This window comes from Leptidea sinapis, chromosome 32, assembly GCF_905404315.1.
Source record: "Leptidea sinapis chromosome 32, ilLepSina1.1, whole genome shotgun sequence".
NCBI classification, from domain to species: Eukaryota; Metazoa; Arthropoda; class Insecta; order Lepidoptera; family Pieridae; genus Leptidea; species Leptidea sinapis.
This window is the reverse complement of record NC_066296.1, coordinates 7,707,012-7,731,888: the sequence shown is the minus strand read 5'-3', so window position 1 is coordinate 7,731,888 and position 24,877 is coordinate 7,707,012. Positions and strand designations below refer to the sequence as shown.

The window sequence follows — 24,877 nt, the reverse complement described above, 5'->3', positions numbered from 1 at the left end:
ACAAAAAAATTGCAGTCAAACATATGGAACAGCCTGTCCAATGGCATTTACACAGGTCAGTGACTCTAATGCTGTACACTATTTTTGTCTACATAATATTATTAACGCTACAGAAGTAGCGTCAGTAACTTCATTACAAATAGAAAGGACAAGCGATTTACAAAATAGGCTGAGATAGAACGGGACAAAGCTATTAACCTTAAGTATCTCTATCGCGTAACCCATTTTATTGTTTGTCCCAATGTCAACTTTGGGACAAATAAGCAAAGAGCTGTCACATCATCGGTTGGTGATTAGCTTGCGAATAGAATTTTTGTGATTTTATTGTTTTCAAACATATTTGGTAATTTTGTAAATAATTAAAGTAAGTTTTAAGACGTCTAGTTTTGTATTTCTTTCCTCTTTTTGTATGTATGTTTAGAAAATGAAACACGGCTTAATGTAGAAAGTTGCCAATACTTTATTGTTTTTCGAAGTCATCTCCTTTCCTCTCTACACATCGTTGCATTCGATGGAACCATTGAGAAAAGCAGTGGCCCCATTCTTCATTAGGGGTCTCTTCTATAGAATTTTCGTACGCTTTCGAATTTATCTTTAGTTCTTGGGAATAAATATAAGTCGCAGAGCGCCAGGTCAGGACTATATGGCGAATGACTCATTATCTCGACACCTGCCATAGTAAAATATTCAACAGTCTGTTTTGCGGAGTGCGCTGAAGCATTGTCGTGGTGAAGGAAGGCTTCGAGGGCGCTGCTGTCGAATTTTTTCCAAGACAACAGGCAAACAGTGATTTATACCAGTCTGCAGTAACTGTCCTTCAATCTCCTAGCACAACTGTCGCGAAATGACCTTCCCGACCAAATAATGAGGCAACCATCTTTTTTCCTTGACTTCTCCCTTTCTTCACCTAAGTTGGCCGATCCTCGAAACGAAACACCCACTGGAGTTCGTAGCAATTTATCCAGCTTTCATCACCTGTGACGATGTCAAATACAGTATTTGAGTCACCGCCGTTGAACTTATCTAACATTTGTAGACACCAGTCCATGCAAAGGTGTTGGTCGTCGGTTAAAGTATGGGGAATCCATCTGGTACAAGACTTCCTGCCTAAATGTTCGTGTAATATTTTTTGAACTTGACTCATATCAATGCATAGGCTTGCCCGTATCTGCTGATAGGTCACTCTCTTACCTTCCTCTATCATGCGTCGCACAGCGCTGATGTTATCTTCAATAGTCGCTGTTAAAGCACAAATTACATTGATTGTTTATTTTAATTATTTAGAGAATTGGTAACATGGCCAATTCAAATCAAAATACAATGTTTATAACTGCAAAATTATATTGATATAAAAGCAAAACATAATGACGTTTACAGTACCTTTTTGATGTTATTGAAGATAAACTTCTTTGAGTATTATACGTTGCGCGCGCACAACATCTAAAAATAAAAGTTTTCAGAAATTTTCTGACGTTTGCGACAGTAATTAATTTTTTTGGTTTCTTCTTCCAGTAATAGTACATTAATGCAAAGGCCGAGTACGAGTTTGGGGGCCGAACCGTAGGCGAGGACTTCACTAAATACGAGACAGTTTTCTCAATTCTTATTTTCTCACATTAATTTCTAAAACTGGACATAATATATAAACGCAGAAAATATAATTTAACTGGAATTACCATATCCATTGTTTTTTTCTGTGATTAAAGATCATTAACATATTATTCTTCTCGTTGAGATCAATGTTAAGGTTCTGTTTTAAGTTTTTGCATTTTTACATAAAAAATAATCAAACTTTAAACTAAATAAAAACGCTCATTGTATGAATTATCACTATATGTAATGAAATGTCATGGACTGAATTAGTTGTATTGCGAATTTATAGACATTTATATGTAAAAAAATAGGTTCTAAATAAGTAATCACCAACATATTATATACTAAAATCTTCTCCGAAACACGCTGCATCCAATGGTAAGAATTATTCTGATCGCTTCAGTAGTTTTCGCAGTATAACCGAAGGAAAAAACCGGCCATACATTTATTAGTACAATATAGATTCTTGGGATAGACTCTGACGTCACAGAAACCCCGCGCAGAATGGCACGTTTGAATAGTCGAAATATATTGCTGGGAAAGAATATTTCTTTTTTAATTGAATAAGAATTATTATCTATAATTTGATGTGTTTGATAATTTTTAGGATGTAAAAAATCTAATTTAAGTATTTTTAAAATTCGTGCATATATCCTACGGCCATTTCCCGCCGAGGCATATATAGTGCTTTTCTCAAAAGATTGCAGGGAAATAAAACATACTTTTTATAATAAACATTAAATTAAATTTACCTTCGTCGCTAAATATATATCATCTCGGGCTTTAAATAAAAATTGCTTAATGTTTTCGCCAGTATAAATTTTCGATTTCTTGCTTTTGAATCCGGTCGATTGTCGTTTAATTCCCATATTTTTTTTAAGTTAATGCCGTTTTTAGTTTAGTTGTACATTTCAGTATGTAATAAATTGCCCATAATGTAGACGGCTTCTTAGTTTCAGCAATCTCATTAAAATACGCCAAAAATACTGTTTCCAGGGAAATTTCACTTTTTTCTCGTTGTTCCAACTCATAAAATTTTCATACACTGAAAGTGAAAGTGTATTTTACTTTTGACTTAGTTGGAAGCAGGTTTTGCATTGCTAATTTGGCTTGCGATCTTAAATCTGGCACAACCAATTTTCATTTCACTCACTGAACCGTTGGAAATCATTTTAATTATTATTAAAGTTATATTTATTAAGTAGGTATGTAAATAACAAATCAAGACGAATTTTCAGCTTTGCCGCCAATTTTTTTTTATTATCTGTACCGACTGGCAAACGCAAATAGACTATGGTATACCAAGAATGACAAAAGAGATCCGATCAAAGAGTATTTAATAACCCCAGCAAGCCGTTTCATACAACATTGCATTTGCAGGAGCGTTGAAATGTTCCAAATTCAAAAAACGCTGCTGCAATTGATTTGATTTTCTTTGTCCGAAAATTCGATACTTCGCGTGTTCTTTTTTCGAAAATAATGATAATATTTCCATGCATGTTTGAGAAATAATAAAAATTTATTTCTCGATTTTTACAATATAGTTCTTTCTACAAACGTAGAATAGCACGACGAATAAATAATTTTAAGGATCTGTTTTGTTACGCCAAAGAAGTATAACTTCTTGCGTGCATACATAAGTATAAATACACTTTTTTATTTTAGACAGTGGAATTTAGTAGAAACTGCTCATTTTTTTTAGTAAATCAGTAAAATGAATATTTTTATAATAAGGAACTTCACTCCTATCTAGTGTCCCACGACACCACACGGTTTTTTTGTAAATTTTATTAAAATAGGAGACGGCAGGTATTTAATATTAGTATTTGTATGGAGTAAGTATACTCGTAGTAGAATGAGATTTGTAATGATTATTTTTCGAGACGCAGGCACAGGTTGTTCACAAGTCTGGCGCATCTTTCTGTGGCTTGCACCTAGTCTCCTACAGTATAATATTTTATTTTATTATTTTTTTCATTGTTGTCTGTGTACGAAATAATGATGTTTTAATTAATTAATAACTTGCTTTAATATTGTAAATTGGTTATTGCCATTTATTATTATTAAATTGTAAATAAATATTATTTTATGATCCAAAACTTCTAACGAAAATTAACGAGTTACCTGTTGTTAACCCCACATATTGCTACGTAAAGACTCTTTGTGGAGTGACAACTACTACTCTTAACTGAGTCCATTTTAACCATAAGACCATAAAAGCTTGTGCATCAACTACTTAAAAGTTGTCCTTTGTCGTATCTCCTCTCCTATAACTTTTCTTTATTAAATTTTTAATGATACAAATGATTTAAGCTTTCCTTAGTGTTAATTCCGCCAATATTTGTTTCCAAAACAATTCGACATGTGTTTCGTCTCTACACGAGGCATCCTCAGGACGTGTTGTCTCTCAAAATCTGGCACGAGACTGGCGGAATTAACACTAAGGAAAGCTTAAATCATTTGTATAATTATGGATTTCCGCAAAGTAACGCCTAATTCAATATTTTTTATTTTTTTTTATTTTTAATGAATCAATCACATTACATTTTTTTAACTTTTATTAATTCAATTTATTCTTAGACTTTCTCTTTACAACTGCTTCATACGGTGTCTTTTTGACCCCATAAATTCTGAGCGGCTATACAATTGCGCTCGTCACCTTGAGACATAAGATGTTAAATTTCATTTGCCCAGTAATTTCACTAGCTACGGCACCCTTCAGACCGAAATACAGTAATGTTTACACATTACCGCTTAACGGCGCTGTTGTGTTACCCATAATCTAGCCGGCTTCCTGTGCAAAGAAGCCTCTCACTGGTGCAAAGGAACCATCCACTGGTTTCTTCAACCTCTAATTCCTCTTCCTTTAGCTGAATTTTATGGTTTTACGCACCAACAACTAAATTGGTCTCTAAGAAAGTTATGTGTGTGTATTGCGTACTCTCTTAGGCGTACTAGATGAGCGATTCGCAGAAAAATATCAACAGCATATTCCATTCATACAGAGAATGTAAATCATCTGAATTTACTTTTAAAAAACCATACTTCTGTAGGTATTTGTAGCAAAGTACAACGTTATGAAGAGAGATGAACAATAGATAAATACATAACACAAATATCTTAATCAACTGCACAACAATATAGATAACATGTCGGTAGCCTTTAAACATGAAGCCGAAGGGAATGCTCTAGCTATTGACCTAAGCCTTGGATCTATAGCCGCAACCAACACCTTAAGAAACATAAAAAAAATATAAACTTCGTTACTAGACACCATTACGCATATTTATTGAAATATTTTTATTCAAAATAGTATGTGATATCACTTATTGTAAGTCAAAAACTGCCATCCATTCCAAAAAGAAAGCCTCACACCTGAGAAGAATGGGCGCAATAAAGTCAGCGGGCTTTTTTTGTGTACGGATAAGGTGAGTTACCGTCGATAAGTTTATATTTATAATTTTTATCTCAAGTAAGAGATAGACTGAATATTGGGAACGGCCGTAGGTGTGTCAATATTATATTATATTAATCATTTTGTGAGCAAAACTCAGTTTATGTAATAGAGTATTTTAGGCTTTAATATGCAATATGAGTAGCAGGTATGGATTATAGAGATAACCTACATTAATATGAATGAAATAGACTAAAATACTCTTTTTTAGTGTACAATATACATATTTAATGTCGTAATTTATATGTATAAATTGGCATCAACTTCAAAATGTTGTAAAGAATATATTTTATGTTACGTTTACGTATGAATTTTTATCAAATCTATTCAAAAAAGAGCTAGTTTTTAACCCTACGGACGAGAGTGATTTGAATTTGAAATTTGGTTATTGTTTCATCATATTTCAATCCCAGTCGTCTGGCAGGACAGTTAGTCTGGAAACTGGATATGGCGAAGGTGTTCGTTTGTGTTATACCTGCCGCCGAATTCCACCTTCGCACGACACAACACAAACCAAGATATACGTGGGTAACATTAAAAATGTTTATAACTGGCCAGTTAGAAATTGATTGACATTGCTAATGAAAACTTTTTTTGAATTTCAATTTTAGAAGTCTTTAGGTAAATGTAGTATATTGCATTCATTTGTCATTTGGTTTTGTATATTTGCGGCAAATCTAAAACTCTTGTTACACGTGAAAATAAACCTAACGCGAGAAAATTTTCGGTCAATGATTTATTATGACTTTCGTTGTGGGCTTACTCAACAACAATGCTATGATAGGCTATTAGGCGATTAGTATTTATTTATTTATTAGAAAAGGCTTACCAACTAGACATACAATTAATATTATGACTACTTATAATGTAACATTTCTTATATTTAATATTTGTATATCTAACTTATAGGTATGCACAGTGTTGCCTTCATTTATTATTGTAAGTTAAGTAATACTACTACAATATGTGTTTACTATTACTAAAAACTATAATTTTATACATCCAAATTATAAGGGTTCAAAAGCGTATTTTTTAAAATTGCCAAATGTATTAAAATTTATACCTATACTACTATTACTATGAAATTTAATGTTCTATAATTTTGAGATAAGTTGGATAGGTGAATTTGAGCCATAATTGTTTCTGAAGAATCGTACATGTACTGGCAGATATGTACTACTGTCTTAATGAAGCCCCATCCTTTGCCACTATTTACAATTTACCACGGTTTAACGAGTTTAAGCGTGGACGTAGCAATCTCAATAATTATCCGCGCGAGGGACGTCCTTTAACAACGACTACTGAAGATAACATCAGTGCTGTGCGACGCATGATAGAGGAAGATGAGAGAGTGACCTATCAGCAGATACGGGCAAGCCTAGGCGTTGGTATGAGTCAAGTTCAAAAAAAATTTGACGAACATTTAGGCGTCAGGAAGCTTTGTACCAGATGGATTCCCCATACTTTAACCGATGACCAGAAACACCTTCACATGGACTGGTGTCGCCAAATGTTAGATAAGTTCAACGGCGATGACTCAAATGCTGTTATGGACATCGTCACAGGTGATGAAAGCTGGATATACGAACCCGAAACTAAAAGGCAATCAGCTCAGTGGATGTTTTCTTTCGAGGATCGGCCAAGTAAGGTAAAGAAAGGAAGAAGTCAAGGAAAAAAGATGATTGCCTCATTCTTTGGTCGGAACGGTCATTTCGCGACAGTTGTGCTAGAAGATGGAAGGACAGTTACTGCAGACTGGTATGTCAATCGCTGTTTGCCTATTGTCTTGGAAAAAATTCGACAGCAGCGCCCTCGAAGCAGGATTCTCCTTCACCACGACAATGTTTCCGCGCACTCCGCAAAACGGACTGTTGAATATTTGACTATGGCAGGTGTCGAGATAATGAGTCATCCGCCATACAGTCCTGACCTGGCGTCCTACGACTTTTATTTATTCCCAAGAACTGAAGATAAAGTTCGATAAAATTCGCTTTACGAGCCCTGACGATGCGGTGAAAGCGTACGAAAATGTCATAGAAGAGACACCTAAGGAAGAATGGGCCCACTGCTTTTCTCAGTGGTTCCATCGAATGCTACGATGTGTACAGAGGAAAGTAGATTACTTCGAAAAACAATAGAAGTATTGGCAACTTTCTACATTAAGCCGTTTTTCATTTTCTAAACATTTTCAGTTTTACCTTATTACCTAGGTACTTACAGGTAACCTCTACAGCGCGGTTTTCAAATGTCTGTCACTCATAGCCAAAATATGGAATTAGCTTCCTGGTGCAATGTTTCCAGGATGAGATACCACATTGAGGAATTTGCTAGAAACTGCGATAATCATAACGTTAACACGAGGAACAATCATAAACTTGTTATGCCTAATACCTAATCGGTCAAGTCAAGTTAGTAAGTCTTTTATTGGGCGATGTATATGCTTTTACAATAAATAATAAAACAAATTTTATATATAATTTAAAAGAATTGTTAAAAAACGTTTTTGGGAAAGGTTAGGTTTAAAATACGTAGGGCACACCAAGTGTTATACGTAGGTCACACTAAAAGTTTTGCGTGACTTAAAAAAACAACATGTTATAACCAAAATATGTATATTTCGTTTTAAAATACTCTACATTTTAAACATTTTTTCATGCGATTGAACCATTTTTTTAAAACAGGAGGACCACAGATCTGAAGGCATGTTTTCTACTTGCTGTTTGAACGCTATCACTGCCTCTTCGGAATTGGTAAAAGTGAAACCTCTTATCAAATCTTTGATTTTGGGGAAAATACAGAAATCGCAGGGTGCTAAGTCGGGGCTATGTGCAGGATGGGTGACGAGTTGTACTTTTTCGGAAGCTAAAAATTGTGAAGAAGCGTTGTCATGATGTAGGAGAACGCGGCTTTTTTTTGGTCGTCTTTCGCGAACTTTTTTTAAAACCCTGGGTAAACAAATGGTAGAATACCACTCGGTATCAACACGCTTTTGATCATCAATTGGAATTGTGCAGATGAGACCCGTAGCTGAGAAAAAAAATGCGATCATTATTTATTGTTGGCCTGTTCTCACTTTCAAGCACCCATTCACAAGATTGCTGTTTTTTTTCGGGTTCAAAACAATAAATCCACGTTTCGTCTCCTGTGACAATGTCATAAACAGCATTAGAATGTACGTGGTTGTACTTCATTAGCACAACAAAGTTTGTGAACTTTCAATTCTTCGTGTAAAATTTTCTGATTTGGCTCATACCAATCCCTAATAGTCCTCGAATTGTCTCATAGGTAATCCGCGGGTTTTCTTCAATTAGCCGCTTAACAGTAGCCACATTATTTTCGCTGACGGCAGTTGAAGGCCGTCCTTCACGAAATTCGTCATGTAAAGAAACCCGATTTCTCTCAAATTCAGCAAATCATCACGGTGCTCAAGCAAGGTGATTCGCTCCCAAAAGCATTTTGAAGACTAGCGGCACAGTCTTGCGGAGAGAGAGAACTTATAAAATCATAAAAATCATCGCTCCAAAATCTTTTCGTGTTAATTCCATTTTCGTTGCGTACGTGGAACTTTGATGTGTGATAAAAAACAATTGACAAATGAATTCCAAACCAATTGTTTTTTTTATTACTAAGAACGCTCCAACGTTTCAAAAAATATAACATTCGAAATTCAAATAGTTCCGATTAGTTAGAAGTGCAAAACTTATAGTGTGCCTCATGTTCGTAAGTAACCATTCCTACTCTGTGGTTTGGGGCAATGTAATTTGTGTAAAAGTGTGTCAATATTATAACAGAAAAACTTGTTTTTTTATACTTTTTTAATTACGTACATAACTTTGAGATTGGAATTGGAATCATATAAAAAATAACAACGCAGGCTTACGGCTGTTCCCAATATACTGTCTACAGATAGAGATAAATTACTACCTTCTACTGTCAGTAATTAGCTGTCAATAATCTGAAGCTGTCCCAATATACCCGATAAATCATTCTTAACTCCTTATTATAATTGGGACGCGTGAATCGAAATTTCCATAGAAACTTCTATCGCTGGTAAGCTATACGTCGTCCCATTGACAGACAGCGTGTACGGATAAGGTGAGTTACCGTCGATAAGTTTATTGGGACAGAAAAGTCAACGATAGTTACGATTTTTATCTCAAGTAAGAGATAGACTGAATATTGGGAATCGGCCGTTAGGCTACTAAGCTATCTGATAAGCTAATTTTAATTAAAAGAGAAATCAAAGTATACCAAAATATACCAATTTTTTATCGAGTTAAGAACGTTAGTTACGTACCTATCTCCAATCACTTTTCATAGTTCATATAAATTATTTTTTTTGTAAATAATACCGGCTTCAAACATATAATTTCTAACAATGTAACGTAGCTAGAAATAAATTACTTCAGACATTACAATTGAATTATTAGATATTCAGCACAATTCCTAGGGATTGTATACGTTACCTAGCAAAGTATGTCTAAAAAAATTAATCAGTATGTAATTGATAATAGCGGAACAAGAAACTACTCATATTTTTAATTATATGAAAATACGGTTTGAAAAAAACTTTAATAGCTGCGAATAACTTAAAACATTAAAGTCACATTTGCACCATAGCGTGATACTTACCGCCCTAAAGCTCTGATAAAGCTCCGCCCATCCATCGAGTGCGGTAGGCCTTACGCCCTTACAATAGAAGCTAATATTCCAGATGATCAGCATTCAGCAGACTCATTTCGTCTTCAATTCTTCAGTCGAGTTACGACCGTTGGACGCGTAAGACGCTGTCGCAGTGTTTATACAAGTGGCATGTTTTATGAACACGTTCCGGCTACGTAGTTGTAGAACTTTTAAACAAACTTTTTTAACATTGTACAGTTTATTTTAATTATGGACAAAACACCACCGAAGCCGACATCTCCAAAGCCAGTGAAAAAAGAAAATGAAGAGGAAATAAAAGTGAGTATTTTTTATGCAACGTTTATTATTTTGACATTGATTTTGCCTAGTGTTAAAGAAATAGTTGGTCATTGTTGGCAACTTGCCTATTTTCGATCATATGTACCTCCCTAAGAGTAGTAATAGGATACATCGTATTTTTAAATATGATACGTTCGATTTTTAAATGATGACATTGAAAGCAATTTTATTTTTTATAGATTAAAACCAAAGACATTAAATAATTAGATTCTGCGATATACAATAAAGCGTAGAGTACATCGTATTTTAAAATCTGACACGTTCGATTTTTAAATTCTGACATTAAAAGCAATTTTATTTTTTTAGATCCAAATCAAAACCAAAGACACTAATTAATTAGATTCTGCGATATACAATAAAGCGTGTAATATATAACGTTTTCGAGGCCTTTTCCAGCCATTAAAGTATGTAACGCGATATTCGAAGCGCGCTCGGCTCGCTGTAACCAGATCCGCTGGATGTTTTGATAATAGATATAGGTGGTGCCGCTGTGTGGGTATATACGTATTGGTTACTACATACATGTGCGAGCAGGGTAATTTTAGACGTTACTTTGCTCAAAACGTAACACGAAACCGTCCCAGGCCGCAAGCCGACGCTACAATTTATTGTTTTTATCTGATGATAACATAATATTTTTCACTAGAACTGCCACGCGAATGTTTTTAAAAACATTCTAAATTCAAAAGTATGTTTGACAGTTAATCCTTGTCAATAATATTTTGATAATCATTGTTGGAACTAAGATCATGTTATGGAATCGTTATACCCGGGTCTTATTCAGTGTCATAGCCCACTTCCTACTTCTGTTGACATCCTCTTATCCTCTGATAAACCTTGTGTATATAAACTTCTTTCCTCATTTATCCTATTAAATGATATTAAACTCTAAATAAGTAGTATAAGTAATAAGTATTCCATTATATATTATTTTCTATCCTTTCCTGATCCTATCAAAAATTTCGTTTGTTATTTTCTATTTTTTTCTAAGTAAATAAGTTTCCTCCGTTTTAAAAAGAAATAAAGAAAAACTTGACAATGGCTCAATCGCTTAACGCGCAGAGCCAATAAACCACGAAGAAGAAGAAGAAGATCGTGTTATAAGTTGGTAAGTGATAGACGATTATTCGCGCTTTTATTTTGGCACAACGGAAATAGTTTGACATGTCAATAACCCCATTTGCGGTGACCACGCTTGTGTGACATCACGCACATGAGAGCGTAATATTTTGTAGGCAGAAGGTTTGAGGTCGATTCAATTTACGGCTCGGGCGTCTAGTGTCCCAAATTTACAACATTAATTTGTTTTATTTTTGTGATATTATCATTCCCTCGTATATTATTTCTGACTTTCTTAATATAGCTGGCGATTCTAATAATACATCAGAACGTAAAATGAGGTTTACGAAAATGCTGATTGATGTCTAAGCAGTGTTTTTAGTTGTGAGTTTTTGTAGCAACCAAAAGCCATCGGCGTGGGAATGAGTAATTCGCCTGATATTTACCTCAACGGTGACTTTAAAAAAAAATCCAAAAAATTCGACTGAACCGTATATTAGGGAGCTTCCTAACTAAAAATAAAAATAAGGACATTCAATACTATTAATTATTAATGTAATGTAGACGTACCCCATGGCCTATACTAATGCGAATTCTTATATTATTATCTAAGACCTAGTAATTATTATTACCAACATCAGATGGATAGAGAAGTTCTTGCCAACAAGATTTTGTTTTAGTTTTTAATTATCTTACCTTTAAATAATATAGTATGCTTATATCGTTTTTTAAGCTTTTTATTTAACACATTCTAGTTGCGTATATGAATAGTGACATGACAATAATTAGGTACTTCATAGAATGATACTTTCTTCATAAAAATGCTGAATTTTATGTGGACAAAATCGAAATTGTTTTTGTTAAACGGAAAAAAGTGTTTTGTTAAACGGAGAGGTGATAAAACCGGTGGAATCTGTATTTTTATTTCTTTGCGTTATTCTAGATTCCAAATTACAATGTTAATAATTCTGCAGCATACGCGGTTTAAAAGATTAGACAATTAACTGATATAGATACGGCGCGACTTGCGCTCTTTTCAATAAAAATATACAATATTGTACAGTCTAAAAAGTATAAAATAATCACAATCTAGTCCCAGTCCTTTTGTTTAAACGCTTCAAACATATCTGTTGGCTAGGAATTAGATCGGCTCCCAGCCAGTACCGACTTACGTAGTAGCTACGGACCCTCAGAAATATTATAATATAGACGAGCCATGTAGCTCAGGGGTAGTGGTGGTCAGACCTACTCAGCTAGAGGTTCCAGATTCAAATCTCGGTAGGCTTAAACATTTATATGATAATCGAGTTAGTCACTTACCTAATAATATGTTGATGTTTCTTTTCATTGACATTTTACATTGCACACACAGTCTCTCCTAGTGGAAGAGACTGACCCCCCATGTCACGGGCTATCCTAGTTTGGGGGTCGAGAAAAATTCTGTTTTCTTTTTGCAACGGATAAAGATTTTATAATTATTACTAGTCTTTACCCGCGACTTCGTGCGCTTGCAATAGTTACTTTGGATAGCATTTTTTAATTTTTTAATAGACTCAATTTGCAAATAATACACTACAAACTGCTGTGGTTAATACATTTTTATAAGCTACCAACTATAGAACTTTCATCCCCCTTTTTCATCCCCACACAGGTCTAAATTTAAAAACGCTAGACTAAATATTTATTTATTTCTTATCAAGTGTCTAAATACAAATTTTCATGGTGTTATATTCGATAGTGACGAACTTTCATACAAAATTCCACCCCCTATTTCAACCCCGCCAAGCCTTTTATATTATTATATATATTAGCTATAATAGGTAGCCTATGTCCTTTCCCAAGCTCTTGTCTATCTCTGTACTAAATTTCATGAAAATCGGTTCAGTGGTTTAGGTGTTAAAGCGTAATAAACAAACTTACATTCATATTTATAATATTAGTAGGATTTAGTATATATTATATGGATGTTTATATGTATTTATGTATGTTAAGTAAGTATATTGTATTAAATATATCGTTGTCTTGTACCCATAGTACAGGCTATCCCAAGTTTGGGGCAAGATAATTTGTGTAAAAGTGTGTCAATATTATTATTATTACTATCAGATCTATGTTTCTATAATATTACCAGTCTAGACTGAAATATTAAAAAACCGGACAAGTGCAAGTCAGACTCACCCACCGAGGGTTCTTTTTTTTATGATATTAAGGGACGAGACTAGCAGGACGTTCAGCTGATGGTAATTGATGCGCCCTGCCCATTACAATGCAGTGCCGCTCAGGATTCACGAAAAACCCAAAAATTCTGAGCGGTACTACAATTGCGCTTGTCACCTTGAGACATACGATGTTAAGTCTCATTTGCCCAGTAATTTCAATAGCTACGGCGCTCTTAAGACCAAAACACAGTAATGTTTGCATATTACTGCTTCACGGCAGAAATAGGCGCCGTCGTGGTACCTATAATCTAGCTGATATCCTGTGCAAAAGACTATTATAATGCCTCCCACTGGTGATACTATTATAGCTAATTTAATTATGCACCTAATTCATATACTGGCTTGCAAAAGTAAGTATCACACTTTTCAAATTAATTTTTTTTCTTAACTATAGAAGGTAGAGATTTAAGATTAAAAATGTTTTGTTGCAACTTTTATAGGCTTTAATTCTTAGAAACTAAAATTATACATTAGTAACATTTTTAACTTAAAAAAGATAAAACAATGAAAATAGACATTTTTAGTTTAGTGTAAAAAAATTCAACTAAAATGTATTACATGTTATTTAATTATTAATAACTGGTATTGCCTCCTCGAGCTCTGATTAGAGCTTCGAGCCGGTTTGGCATACTGAACACTAGGTTTCGGAGCCGATGTTGGGGAATATTCTCCCATTCTTCTACCAGGGCCTGCTTTAGTGCCCTGAGGGTAGTAGGTGATGGTTTGCGATTTCTAACTAGCCTCCCAAGCTCATCCCAGGCGTGTTCAATCGGGTTGAGATCAAGACTTCTTGATGGCCAAGCCATCACGCTGATACCGACCTCCTGAATATACTCTTGTACGATATGAGCCGTGTGTGGCCGGGCATTATCATGCATCAGCATCGATCCATCACCCATATTTGCTAAATACGGCCCTGCATACTCATTGAGAATCTCTTGAGCATATCTTTGCCCAGTGAGGGTGCCATTTTCTATGGCTACTAGCTCTGTGCGACCTTCTGAAGATATGCCCATACATGTACACTGCCTCCACCGTATTGGACTCTTTCTGAGATGCAGGCTTGAAGGTATCGCTCACCAGGTCGCCTGTAAACATTTCGCCTTCCATCAGAAGTGTAAAGGAGAATCGAGACTCATCTGCAAACAAAATTCTTGACCATTCTTCTTCATCCCACTGCATGTGTTCACGGGCGTATCGCAGTCTCGCTACTCGATGCTGTCTGTCGAGTTTTGGGCCACTCGCTGGTCTTCGGGGTTTCCAATTTGCTTCAGCAAGTCTTCTTCTCAATGTACTGTCACTAATGTAGTCCCTCCGGGTCTGAAGTAGCTGTTGCTGGACTTCAACTGCATTTTGGTGGCGATTTCTTAACACAGTGGAAATAATATAACGATCTACTCGGGCACTGGTACACCTGGGTCTGCCATTACAAGGTCTCCTCAGATGGTGTCCAGTCTCTTCGTACCTTCGCTTTACCTTCTGGACCGTTCGTACCGTCACACCCACCATTCTTGCAGTGCGACGCATACTGATGCCTAGTTCCAGAAAAGCCATGATCCTAGCACATTCTTCAACTGAAAGAGGCATGAAAAATAAATGTAATGTGCTTTTTAGCATAAATTTTTAAAACAAGACCCATCGATCTTGGAAAAAATTTAAAACAGAAAGAAAAATGTGAATGGTAAAATTGTAATTCGGAAACGTCCGCTTTGAAAAAGGAATGGTTTTGTTTTTGAAGTTTTTTTTCAGCCAATTCTTAAAAGAAGGTTACCGACTATAAAGTTTTTATGTACAAAATTAAATTCTCTTTGGAGTCCTTTTATTTCGAAAGTATACTTACTTTTGAAGGCCAGTGTATATATATTATACTACGTATAGGGAGACGATTTCTTAAGTTTGAGCACTCGAGTTCAAAAACAATCGTCAAGAATTGTTATAAATGACAATTTGTCGCGATTATTTTCCCACCAATTTAACCTAATAACTTATTATTATTGGGTTGTTGTGAAATATGTTCGTCTTTGTCCCGTGTATAATTGCGTTTAGCTGCCACCTATATTTATTCTGGTAGTGTTTTGAGAAAATTTATAGGTAAGTTCTTCTTTCGTTTAAGAACTCGTTAATTCAACATATAAATAAAATTGCAGTCTTTATGTACTTTACAAAAAAATCAATATATTTTTTTTAAATTGAGAAATATGTCCGAATCGACAAACTAACGGATAGTGGAATCTTAGTCAATTACAAAGATTCCGCTATCCGTTAGATTCCCGTTGATAGCACTTCGGTTGCGGAACTCTAAACACCGCTTCCGTCATATGACATAAACAGTAGAACAATTCCATTTATATGCAAATCATAAATGCATCGATCATTACATAATATGCATGCATGACAGGGCGGTTCGCGAATCGGATATTTGAAATATCAGCGGCGGCATGCAATCTAAATAATGTCCGTAATGCGTCACTAGAACTGAAACTGAACTCGTGTACATACTCATGTTGTAGAAACATCAGAAAATCGGCAATTCATTAACAATCTAGAAATAATTCGTTTCGAACTATTAATAAAACCATAAATACAAGTTGTATTGTTGCTTCATGTGTTCAAAATTCATACCCAATAAAAATCTAGGTGAAATAAAAGATCTCACTAGCTTGGTCTTCGTCCGTTTCGAAGTAATTTACAAAAAAAGACGTGTGGCACTCGGGGACTGCCACGGTAAAGCTATTGCATAGCATTTTTTATCAACTTATGCAATTATAATTATTTATTTATTTTATTTCTGCAGTATTTTTTTTTTGATAAAATTAATTTTAAAAAAAGCAAACGTGAAGTGAGTAAAATTTAACTTGCAAGATTTGATTACAGACGATAACGGGACAGGTGAAATTAAATAAAAATGCTTGTCATAATAATTAAAATTAAAAAACGTGATAAATAAAAAATAAAGATATTAAAAAAAATCAATTCGTACCCCAGGCTCGAACTTGAGACCTTCTGCACAAAAAGACATAAAAATATCTATATAGATCTAGTAAGTAGTGTTAGGTTATTATCGTTACGGAATTTCTCGGTTCTTTTGATTCGGTCTCCACGCTCAAGGCCCGCGATAAAAGCTATGCAATAGCTTAAAAAAAACCTTTATCACAATGTCACCTTCTTATTAATTAGTGACACTGGAAGTAGTAATAGAACTACGCAAATTTTGAAACTAATTTAACAAGTAACAGTATTCGTAGGTTTTTGTTAGGTAATGTTTTTATTAAGTTTATTTACAATCACTTAAAATAATACACACAAATATAAAAAGTAAAATTAAGAACTAGGAATTCAAATTCAAATATTTTTATTCAAAATAGGGTGTGACATCACTTATTGAAAGTCAAAAACTACCACCCATTCCAAAATGAATGCCTCAGACCTGAGAAGAACGGGCGCAACAAACTCAGCGGGCTTTTCTTTTCATCGAAAAAATATGTTTACAAAGTAATATTGTACAATTAACTTATCATTTAATAGCCTGAGGGCGGTCACTCCATTCCCAATCTGTGGTATCGTTAAGAAAGTCATTTATGTTATAGTAACCTTTACCACAGAAAAGTTTTTTAACAATTCTTTTGAATAACGTAATACTTTTGTTTTGAACATTTTCTGGGATCTTGTTGTAAAAGCATATACATCGCCCCACAAAAGACTTACTAACTCGACTTAGCCGAGTAGTAGGCATTATAAGTTTATGTCTGTCCCTGGTGTTAACATTATAGTTATGACAGTTTCTAGTAAATTCACTTATGTGAAGAAAAAGTCAAGTTGTTAATTTCTTTGAATTTTGCTCACAATGATACTTAAGGACCTAGGCTATAAATAGCGTGAATAGCCCTCTTCTGCAGCACAAATATTGTATTAATATCGTCAGCGTTGCCCAATAGCAATATACCATAGGACATAATAGTATGGAAATAACGAAAGTATTCATAAAATTTTAAAAACGTAACAAATCATCATTATTATTGCAAATATTCATATTTTCTTCAAGAACCATCATACTAAAAACTTGCAAGTTAAAATTAATTAATTTATTACTTATCTAATCGTTTACAAACTGTATGAGCTTAAAACCACTCGACAGAATTAAAAACTTTATCAAGGGGTAGCTTATAGCCTGAACACATGGTCGGATTTGGTACGGCCGGACCATCGGATAGTTCCGTGCACGGATCGCACCAATTGGTCCGCCGTCGTACTCGGTACGGTAGTAATAACGATCTCGTGCAATGGACAATGTGACATACCATCGAATATGACCAAATCCGACCATGTGCTATTATAGTATGGTCTAACTAATAATGATAATAATAATATTGACACACTTTTCACACAAATTATCTTGCCCCCAAGTTAAGCATATATAGCCTGTGTTATGGGCTACAAGATAATGATATATTTAATACAATATACTTACTTAAACATACATAAACACATTTAAACATCCATGACTCGGAAACAAACATCCATATTCATCATAAAAATGCTTGCACCTACCGGGATTCGAACCCGGGACCTCTAGCTTAGTAGGTAGGATCACTAACCACTCGGCTATACAGATCGTCTAATAATAAATAATGGTTAATAAACTAATGGTTTTATAGTTATAAATTAATAACATTTACAATATACATAATAATTATAATTGCGCATAAATTACTCTGGTAAATTATGCTCTGACTAATCGCGCTCCCTTAGTCGACTAGTGCTGACTTTACCCAAACAATCGTAACATAACCGAGCGTGACAGCTCAGTCTCATTCAAGCCCCACATAAAAAATAAAATGCTCAGTGATTTAGCTTTAAAAAGATAGTTTTATATTATTTATTAAATTAAGCCAATATTGAATTAGGTTTTTCACAAGAAGGTCTATAATACAAATGTATTCAAGTAGGTATACGTAAAAATCATATTTTTACTGCAACTGTATCATAATCTCTTCATAACACACTTTATTTTAAATATAAAGTTAATGTTCTGTATAATAATAAAAACACGCGATATTTTACAGATAGGTATATTATGACTACCCAGTTATTTCATGTTTTGTCTGATCTTATAACCGTACGTCGACATATTGTTATTCTCATACATTGTTAGGGCCTAACATTACCTACTAATAATAAAGTGGAGCTTGAAATAACATCATTTGGCTTAAGAATTTATTTAAAAACTTGTGTCTGACTTGCAAAGCAGAAATCCAGCGAAGAGAAAGCTGTAAACACATCGGAAAAAATAGTGGCGATCTGTTAGCCTCTATCTTCAGCAACCTACACACACTAAATCAAAATGAATGACGTATCGCAAGTGTATGAGATTTTGACGTTCAATAAGTGATTATAAATCCTATTTTGAATAAAAATATTTGAATTTGAATTTTGAATTTGGATGATGAAGCTGTCATGCACACTAAAATAATAAATTGGGCTTGTCGTTATTATTCAAATAAAAAAAGAATCATCAAGATCTGTTCACCCAGTTGAAAGTTCTGAGGTGTTACCTCATAACCTCCTTCTTTTTTGAAGTCGGTTAAAAAGAAGATTCACGCAAATTGTAAAGCCAAAAATCAAAAGAGCACCAGATCTTCGACAGTAAGCATGACGCCATTTTTAATGAATCACAGATTAAATGGTTTTATGAAAAATTGTGATAAAAATATATTTTTATCTGATATAATATAACACTGAACTGTATAAATACCACTGGACAGATTGTTCCATATGTTTGACAGCAAATTTTTTGTGCCTATTTGAAGCGCCACTCGCGAGCATCAGGAGAACTAATTTTGACGCATACTCTAAATGGCTGCCACAGAAGCGTACAGTACTTGAAGAAATTTTGCATTTTGAATTAATTTCGTTCGTTTTCCGTGGCATTTATACTTCAGGAATCAATGTTATAAAGTACACATTTTTTTATTTTAGTAAATAGTTTCCGACCATCTATCGCTGTTTGTTACCACAGACTCTCGCTATGGCTAACAGCGCCAAAACGGGGAATATCAAATAGGCACAAAAGCACTTTGACAGCCGCCAGTCCAGTGCTAAATCGTAGAGGTCAGTGGAATATAATGTCCCTAAAATATGTATGATGTAATTATGGTAAATATGTCAGCGGAACGAAAGTCATAGTGCAACATTGAATGTAAATAGAATGCTTTCCGTATGCAAAGAAATTTTGCATTTTGAATTAATTTCGTTCGTTTTCCGTGGCATTTATACTTCAGGAATCAATGTTATAAAGTACACATTTTTTTATTTTAGTAAATAGTTTCCGACCATCTATCGCTGTTTGTTACCACAGACTCTCGCTATGGCTAACAGCGCCAAAACGGGGAATATCAAATAGGCACAAAAGCACTTTGACAGCCGCCAGTCCAGTGCTAAATCGTAGAGGTCAGTGGAATATAATGTCCCTAAAATATGTATGATGTAATTATGGTAAATATGTCAGCGGAACGAAAGTCATAGTGCAACATTGAATGTAAATAGAATGCTTTCCGTATGCAATCTATACGTCAGCCATATTAAGCCATGTACACACCCTTCGATATAAAATAAATGTAGGATGTTAGTATGAGAGTTTCCTTCATTAAAATAAATCAATGTACATCATATTGTCATTGGACCTTAATACGTGTGCAAATTTTTCAATAAAACGGATGTCTGGTAGAAAAATCCCGTCAAAAATTCCATTAAAACATAGATAAATATATCAATAATTTTTTTTTTTGAATATTATAACAAACGACCCCGTACCGGAAGACGCAATGTTGGTAGGCCCCCACAAGATTGATCTTGATTTGGTCAAGATCACAGGAATATGTTAGATGAGGGCAGTGCAGGACCGATTGTCATGGAAATCTTTGGGGGAGGCCTTTGTCTAGCAGAGAAAGTCTTCCGGCTGATGACGATGATGATAACAAAAGAGTTCCCTGTTGGTAAGTTATCGCTGCTGCCGAGACCCTCTAACACATGAACAGGATTTTTTTATAAAGATACAGATATCGTAACAATCTGGAATAATTCTCAGTTTATTTGTACATAAATGTTAGGTATATAAAAATATCCTCTTAAACTTCTTTTTCCTTCTAAAATTTTTACTATGATAGGATAATGAGTATGTAGGTTACTATCAGAAAGCTATATCACGTCCGCTGAAATCGACATTAAAATCCAGGTTTATATTTAACAACGATCGAATATCTGAAAGTGTGTGCAAGGCTTAACTTTACATGTGCTTGCGCATATTGGGCCAAGGTCATTATCGTTTTGGTCACAACTCACAAAGCACGAATACAAACTTTTTGTTTTCTCGAGATGTAGTTACATACATACACTAAGTGCACTTACCCGCCATTTAGACCGAGATCTATATAGCGTACTAAGACTTTGCTCAGACTTTACTTAAGTAAAACTTTGTTAAGTGTAAGCTTAGCATACTCTTTGATTTCATTTTTATAGTTAAGAAGTGATTGTGGGGTAACTAAAGGACTACTATAACATAAATGACTTTCTTAATGATGCCACAGATTAGGGATGGAGCGACCGCCCACAGGCTATTAAATAGTAAGTTTACTTGAACAATATTACTTTGTAAACATATTTTTTGATACAAAAAAATGCCCGCTGAGTTTGTTGCGCCCATTCTTCTCATGGGTGGTAGTTTTTGACTTTCAATAAGTGATGTCACATCCTATTTTGAATAAATATATTTGAATTTGATTTCGTTTTTATAGTCATTTGGCAGCTGTAATTATGCTGAGTTCAGCTAATATAGCCCAATGCAAAAGACAAGTTCGCATTTCTCACCCAGCTAAGTTTTAAGTAAGTAAAGTCTGAGCAAAGTCTAAGTATGCTCTTTAGATCTCAGCCTTGGTCAGCGTGGACTTTATCTATCTTGGTATGTTAATATAGAGTAAAACGCTAACGGCCTTACAAATAAACTTGCTATAAAGTTATACCCGAGCATAAACATAGTATATGCAAAATGTTGACAACACTGTCATTATAATGATAAATTTGAAATTTTTCGAATGTCAAACAGCAAAAAAACGCGGGATACGTTATCCGTCTGAATAAGCCGATCATAAGCAAAGCGTCCCTCAAAACTGCTGTTTTCCACGTACGTTCAAAAAAGCGTTACATGTTTCTTAAAGGCCGGCAACGCTCCTGTTAATGCTCCTGGTAAGTGGCAAGGGAATGTGGGCGGCGGTGATCACTTAACACCAGGTACGATCGTTTGTCCTCGTCTTGCATGAAAAAAAGTGAAAACCGCATTAAAATCAATTCAGTAGTTTTTGAGTTTATCGCACACAGACATAGTTATCAGTATATTTGTATTTAAATCAGGATATTGTGTTTTCATAATTCATAAGATCTCCCACATTTTTACCCTTAAAATGCAGAATAAATAAAAATTCATGCGAAACGGCAAGGCAACCTAAAAAAAAATATTTGTTTACCACCACTTACCTTTCTCATAATATTGCAATAATTATTGTATGGATCTTAATTTTTTTAAATAAAATACAACCCTTGTTACTCAGTGATACCTTTACTACTGTTAATTAAGTACTAACAAATATTTCCTCTTTATTTATATGTATAAGTATAGATCAGGTTGAAACTGAAACGGGCAATGCAATCTGCACAGCGGTTCATTGTACATACATTTTTGTGTCATAGATTATGGCTGCAAACTGCAGACATGCTATTATTGACTTGGCCACTACCAAGCTATATTATATTAATGTTTAATTCGAAAAGCAATGGATATAAACAAAATTTGAAGTAATTATCTGATAAAAAACCCATATCGAAAAACGAAATCTCAAATATGACTCGGTTATAAATCTCAAAGTTGTTGGAACTTGGCACCACTTGGGAAAATAACAGATTTAGTGGAATGCAGTGTGAAAGATTTCTTTGCATTTTTTTTAAATCAATATTTACAACTTCAGCATTTTAAATAATAATAGTAGAGCTCTTACATTACATTAAAGGAATAATATTTTAATATGATGGCTTTCCTTACACGGTAATTCACCACTAGAACTCAGCAAATTCAGACGTTTCGCAAAGAAATACGCGGCAAGACAAGGCTCGTTGGAATATGTCATTCACACTTCATGACTTTTATTTTGTTGCCACGAACATCCATCGGATCTTATTTATATAGGCTTATTTACTTCTGGAAACAGGTCGTTTGTTAAAAACATTTTAAAATTTATAAATAGAGAGAGGAGAAAGAAAGAGATAATTTATTTATTTATACGTAATCCACAGCTCTTAAAAAGATTTAAATAATAGTGTGCCTAGAGCGTCTTTTGGAGTACCTACAAAAATTTAGTTTTAGTGGTTAGTTCCTGACAGACTACATAACCGTGACAAAGCCCATGTAAAAGAGATAAGTCAAGAAGAATACGTCTGTTTTTAAGACAAATGATACTTATGATACAAATAGTTGTTCCAAATTAAAATTAATTACTATGAAAGTGTATTTAACACAAATGATTGCTATGATTAGCTAAAAAACTTTATACATACAAGTGGAGTATCTGTTTTAGTGACACTCTTCGGGGGGTGGAACAGTGCTTGCGCTGGGAACACCGCGTATCATGTTTACATGACACACGATACCCTTTCTTACTATCATCGCGTTCGGGATGAAATGTCTAGAAGTTTCCACTAGGCATCTTATATCGCGCTTCTATGCTTGTTAATTAGCATGATCTTTGATTATAAATGTAATGTAATAATTAATTTGTAAGCATTGCATTTAGAGTTGCTGAAAATAGAGGTTAAGCGTCAATTTTTTCGTCGAAGTTTTCACAGCTGTCACACAGTCTATACATACAAATGATCTAAGAGCTAAATAAATAAAAAATAATGGTCTGGTTATGAAATACATTTCTAGTATCATCTATTTTTTGGAATTTGTGTGATCACCGCCCAAAATCGTCTTCAAATTACCTCCGAGTACGCAACATTTAACTTTTCATAGAGGATGAGATAATACAGACTTAGTGTCAATAAAATTATTTAAAAAAACAATAAGGCATATTCAACCTTCGTTAATTTTACATTTAAATCAATTCAATTCAATTTTCTTTATTTGCGTATTTGGGTAATGTACAGTTGTTGAACATATACGAAAATACATGAGCAGCCAAAATCTGCTGAATTACAGCATGCAACATTAAAAAACATATACAAAATGATCAAAATCCTATCATCCAAAATGTCTATTGTTTAATAATAAAATTATTAAATGTCAAAAATCTAAATAAATGTCAAAGACCTAAATAAATGCCAAAAACAATTTGAATAACAGTTCAGAAATTTCCGTTAGGTAGGTAATCACAGATTGTATAATATGTCTTATCTATCAAAAACATTTTAAACTTTTTTAAAGATAGGGAATCATTAGAATAAATACTTGATAAAGCAATGCATATTAAGAAGTAGTATAATTTTACAAGTTAAGCTAATACCACATGTGAAACGTAAAAACCCTTAGTAAGACGAGAGCGGCCCGCGATCACATGTTGGTTCGCTTTTAGCACCGTGTCGAGTTACCGCGGTGTCAGATTACAGCGGCCATCTTGTATACTGACGCGTAGTCTTGTTTCAGATATTGTTCTCTTGTGTCACTTTGAAATTATAAGGAGTTAAGGAGTTATAAAATGGAGGTCTAACCTACATGAACACTTTTTTTTTGCTTTTAATGATTTAAATTCTACTTTTACTGTCTTTTGGTTTGAGCTAAAAACTAAATTAAGACGAAAAGCGCCGGAAACATTGGGAAATTAATTTTATATCACATGTGTGTTTTAAGGAATTACTTTATGCGGGCACACCTATATTTTATGTTACTAAGCCTGGTTCGATATACGCATATAAAATAACATAACAAATTATTGATTTTTTGTTTTGTTTTGTTTTGTCGAAGAATACGTAATCACGAATTTAAACGGAGTCAGTCAGGCAGAATATATGTAGTTGTCATCAGGATCTAACTACACACAAATTTTCAATAAGACGGTGCAAGTCGTTCTTGAGTTATAAATGGACATACAAACAGATAAAAAATTATTATAGACAGAGGCTTATAAAGACTGTCAACAGCGGGCGACGGAACGGGATGGGGGGGAGGAAGATTGTTTTAAGCTACATTAGGCCTGTCTCACTCCCCGTGTAGATATCACCGATCCGACCGATATTTTAAAAATGGAGAAACATAAAGCAAAGCATATTATAGGTCATTGCGATCCAAATTTAAATTTCTTAAACCTTCTTAAGACGGTGAAACAATTTAATTTAAATTGATTATTATATATAATGAAATTACCATTCATGATAGCTACCTATTTATTTCTTTTATACTAAGTAGGTTTGACTATGTCATGCTGTTCATTATACATACATATTATGCAACTAATGTAGGTTTGACAATGAAAGAATATTAATTTAAAATTACGATTACATCCCTATTTATAAAATTGGAAAACTGAGC

At 34.2% G+C, this 24,877-nt stretch overlaps 1 protein-coding gene across 1 annotated transcript in view; it reads left to right on the top strand.

Moving 5' to 3' along the window:
• The first annotated feature begins 9,811 nt into the window (after positions 1-9,811).
• LOC126974438 (sine oculis-binding protein homolog) overlaps positions 9,812-24,877 on the top strand; it is a 59,500-nt gene continuing 44,434 nt past the window's right edge. Inside the window, exon 1 of the mRNA XM_050821929.1 lies at positions 9,812-10,009. Coding sequence (XP_050677886.1) covers positions 9,941-10,009 — 69 coding nt within the window. The 5' untranslated portion in view covers positions 9,812-9,940. The remainder of the gene's footprint in view (positions 10,010-24,877) is intronic.